Below are 3,580 nucleotides of genomic sequence, written 5' to 3' on the forward strand. Positions count from 1 at the left end.
CAAGATGCTATTTCAAGTGTTTCCGTCATTTAATTTTATTGTTCAATTCTTGTTTTTCTTTTCGGTAACTGTCAACAATCGAAGTATCACACTCAATGTTGATTCAAAACTGATAAAATTACATACAAGTATAAGCTTTCAAATGATAAAAATTTTTAGTGAACTAAATTTCACTTTTCTGAGAAAACACCTAATTGTTGTGAAACTGTCTTTCTCGTGAATCATCCTCAAAAATAGCCAAACAGTCTCGATTTAATCAAAGCAATTCCGCCACAACTCCTCAAAAACGCCGCTCAATTGTCTCACTCTCATCAAAGCCACCGCTTTCGTGTAATACTCAAAAAATCCTCGCGTTGTTTTTGATCTCACCGCGACTTTATTACCCGATATCGCTATTTGAACAGTAGCATCGATTCCTTCACCCTGCACCAACCCTGCGCACAACACCAGCGAATCGCACACCTCCCATTTAATCACAGAGGCGGGCCCAACCTCGACCCCCACTATCAGCCCCCCTAGACATCTCCAAACCGATCAGTTAGTTCTTGAGTGTTGTTGCAGTGGTTGTGACAAAAATGAACATTAATCCCACTTACGACACCTACCAAATACCCAAGTCGGGTAAGTCGCTTTTACTTACTTACTCCCCCGACTTACATCCACTTGAAGGGTTCGTCAAGCAAGAGGCTGATAGCACTTACTCGCCACCCCCGAGCTACTGCGAACCCTGGTACAACCCCTACTACTACCAGTACTTGCAAAATGCGGCCCTGTACAAGTTGCAGTTCAGGGGGCCCCCGAGGGCGCCGCTACAGCCCAAATTAGTGGCGGGGAAACTCAAGCCTAAACGACAGTTTATCTGCAAGTACTGCAATCGACAATTTACCAAAAGCTACAATTTGTTGATCCATGAGAGGACGCATACCGATGAAAGGCCCTATTCGTGTGACATCTGCGGGAAGGCCTTCCGGAGACAGGACCATCTCAGGGATCATAGGTAATTAACTAATACAGTGCGAACTAAAAAAAAGAATTTTGAAAAATTTAGAGTACGGTCCTGTATAGTAAATTAGTGAAACAATCGTTTATAACGTTGAAAGTAAGTTGGCAATATTGAACAATTTCAAAATCACCAGTTTATTTTACAAATCAAAGAATTTTATTTTTAACAGTTCTGTTATTATGAAAAAAAATGTTAAAAGTTGTAATTTGTCTACAAAAAAAATCACAGAGAAATTTGGTATAAGGGCCTAAACAACTTTTCTTAATAACTTTTTGTTATATTTTCCACATAAAAAGCACTTTACCGAAAAATAAGTTTTTTTGAAAATCTCCATGGCATAGTTGATTTTTGCGAAGTAAAAAATAATAATTTTAAAGCTAAAATTCGATAAACTCTTGCAGAAAAAAAATTGAGTACGGCCCTGTATAGTAAATTAGTAAAACAATCTGTTAATAACGTGAAGGTAAATTGGCAACATTGAATAATTTCAAAATCATTTCTTTTTTTTGTTTATTAGAATTTTGTTTTTAACAGTTCTTTTATTATGAATAAAAAAATTACAAAAAAAGTTTTAAAAGAAAATAAAAAATCATAGTTGGCCGATGACTTTAAAATTTGGTATAAGGACCTAACAACTTTTCTTAATAACATTTTGATATATTTGCTTCATAAATAGCACTTTACCGAAAAAAAGTTGATTTTTAAAAACTAGAAATACGTATACAGTGAGAACTAAAAAAAATAATTTTGGAGCTGAAATTGGAAAAAAAAAATTTGAGTACGGTCCTGTGTAGTACATTAGTAAAACAATCTCTTTATAACGTTGAAAGTAAGTAAGTTGGCCATGATGGAAAATTTCAAAATCACCAGTTTATTTTACAAATCAATGAATTTTATATTTAACAGTTTTCTTATGAATAAAAAAATTACAAAAAAATGGTGAAAGTTGTAATTTTTTTACAAAAGAAAATGAAAAAAATTTGGTACATATAAGGGCCTAAACTACTTTTCTTAATAACTTTTTGTTGTTATATTTGCCCATAAAAAACACTTTACCAAAAAATGATTTTTCTTGAAAATTTCCAAGGCATAGTTGATGTTTCAAAACTAAAATTTGTTAGTGCGAACTAAAAAAAAATAATTTTAAAGATAAAATTCGATAAACTCTTGTAGAAAAAAAATTGAGTAAATTAGTAAAATAATCTGTTTATAACGTTGGCAATATTGAAACAGTTTTAAAAAGTTGAGACCTTTAAAAAATCTAACTATTGGCAATACTGAGAATGACAATGACTATAAATTAAGGTTTTATCATGACCTACTTGACACGAAAACACGGTCATATTATTCAAAGATTAGTTGAGTACGGTCCTGTAATAAAAAAAAAAATTTTGTAATTAAATTGACACTGCAACCGCAATTAAAAAAAATCGTAATTCTAGAAAAACCGAGAGGACGTTAACTTGAAAAAATGTGTATTTATTTCCAATTCATTGAAATTCTATTGAAATTCCAACATAACTTTCTAAATAATTCTTGTAATACCAAAATAATTCTAAGAGTTCCAAAAAATTTAACGTAATTTTTAAAAGAAATCATCTCCGATAATTCTAAAAAAAATCCAGTAATTACATATAATTCTAGTAATTTCAATAATTCATCGTATTCATTGTTTTTAGATTAATTCTTAAATTAATTCTTGTAATTACAAAATATTATTTTGTATTTTAATTTCTATTTATAATCTAATCTCATATTCACACGATTGAGGCCGGTCCTGGAAAAATGGAACTTCTCACATATTTCAAAATTATTTTAATGAAAACAAATTTGAGAATTTTAATGATAAAAGAAAAAGATACTCCTACATGGAGTTATTTTGTTATTATTCACAAAGATAAAGTTTATAAAACGAGCCGAGTCCGAGTTTTTTACTCATTGAAATATTTTTTTTTATTTTTTTACGTTTTTTTTTACTTACAAGTTAATTTTGATGAAAAATATGTATCTTATGGTTACTACTTGTACATTTTTCGACGATCCCTTGCATAAAATATTTTCTCTAATTTGAAATTATTTCAATAGTTCTATAAAATTTTCAAAAGAAACTATCTCTGATAATTCTAAAAAGAATCCATTAATTCCAAACAATCCTAACATAATTTTAATAATTCCACATAATTCCCAACAAATTTGATTAAATTCCTAAAAATTGTTCGACTAATTTTAGAGTCAAAAACAAGCAAAGGAATAAAAAAGTATTTCTGTGTAGAGAAGTTGCTCTAAAAAAAATAGTTCGGTCCTGTATATAAAATAAGTTGGCAACATTGAAGAATTTAAATAATTGTCAATTTTTATACCGCGTGGCAAATGAATGACAATTGACTATAAAATTGTGTTATTTATTTGACAGCCAGTGTTGCCAAATTAAATTTTATCATGGCCTACTTGCTACAAAAATAATATTCGAAGATTTCTATAGTATATATAGTATATATAGTATATATAGTATATATAGTATATATAGTATATATAGTATATATAGTATATATAGTATATATAGTATATATAGTATAT

At 29.6% G+C, this 3,580-nt stretch overlaps 1 protein-coding gene across 1 annotated transcript; it reads left to right on the forward strand.

The window, feature by feature from the left end:
* Positions 1-575: 575 nt before the first annotated feature.
* On the forward strand, positions 576-1,001 carry LOC123004141 (protein odd-skipped-like). The gene is made up of 2 exons (XM_044397257.1): positions 576-621; positions 670-1,001. The coding sequence occupies exons 1-2, from the start codon at positions 576-578 to the stop codon at positions 999-1,001; spliced, it is 378 nt and encodes a 125-aa protein (XP_044253192.1).
* The last annotated feature ends 2,579 nt before the right edge of the window (positions 1,002-3,580 follow it).

Source organism: Tribolium madens, unplaced genomic scaffold (genome assembly GCF_015345945.1).
Source record: "Tribolium madens isolate multiple individuals breed KSU strain unplaced genomic scaffold, Tmad_KSU_1.1 Scaffold_1;HRSCAF=32;Tcas5.2_LG8, whole genome shotgun sequence".
Taxonomy (NCBI): domain Eukaryota; kingdom Metazoa; phylum Arthropoda; class Insecta; order Coleoptera; family Tenebrionidae; genus Tribolium; species Tribolium madens.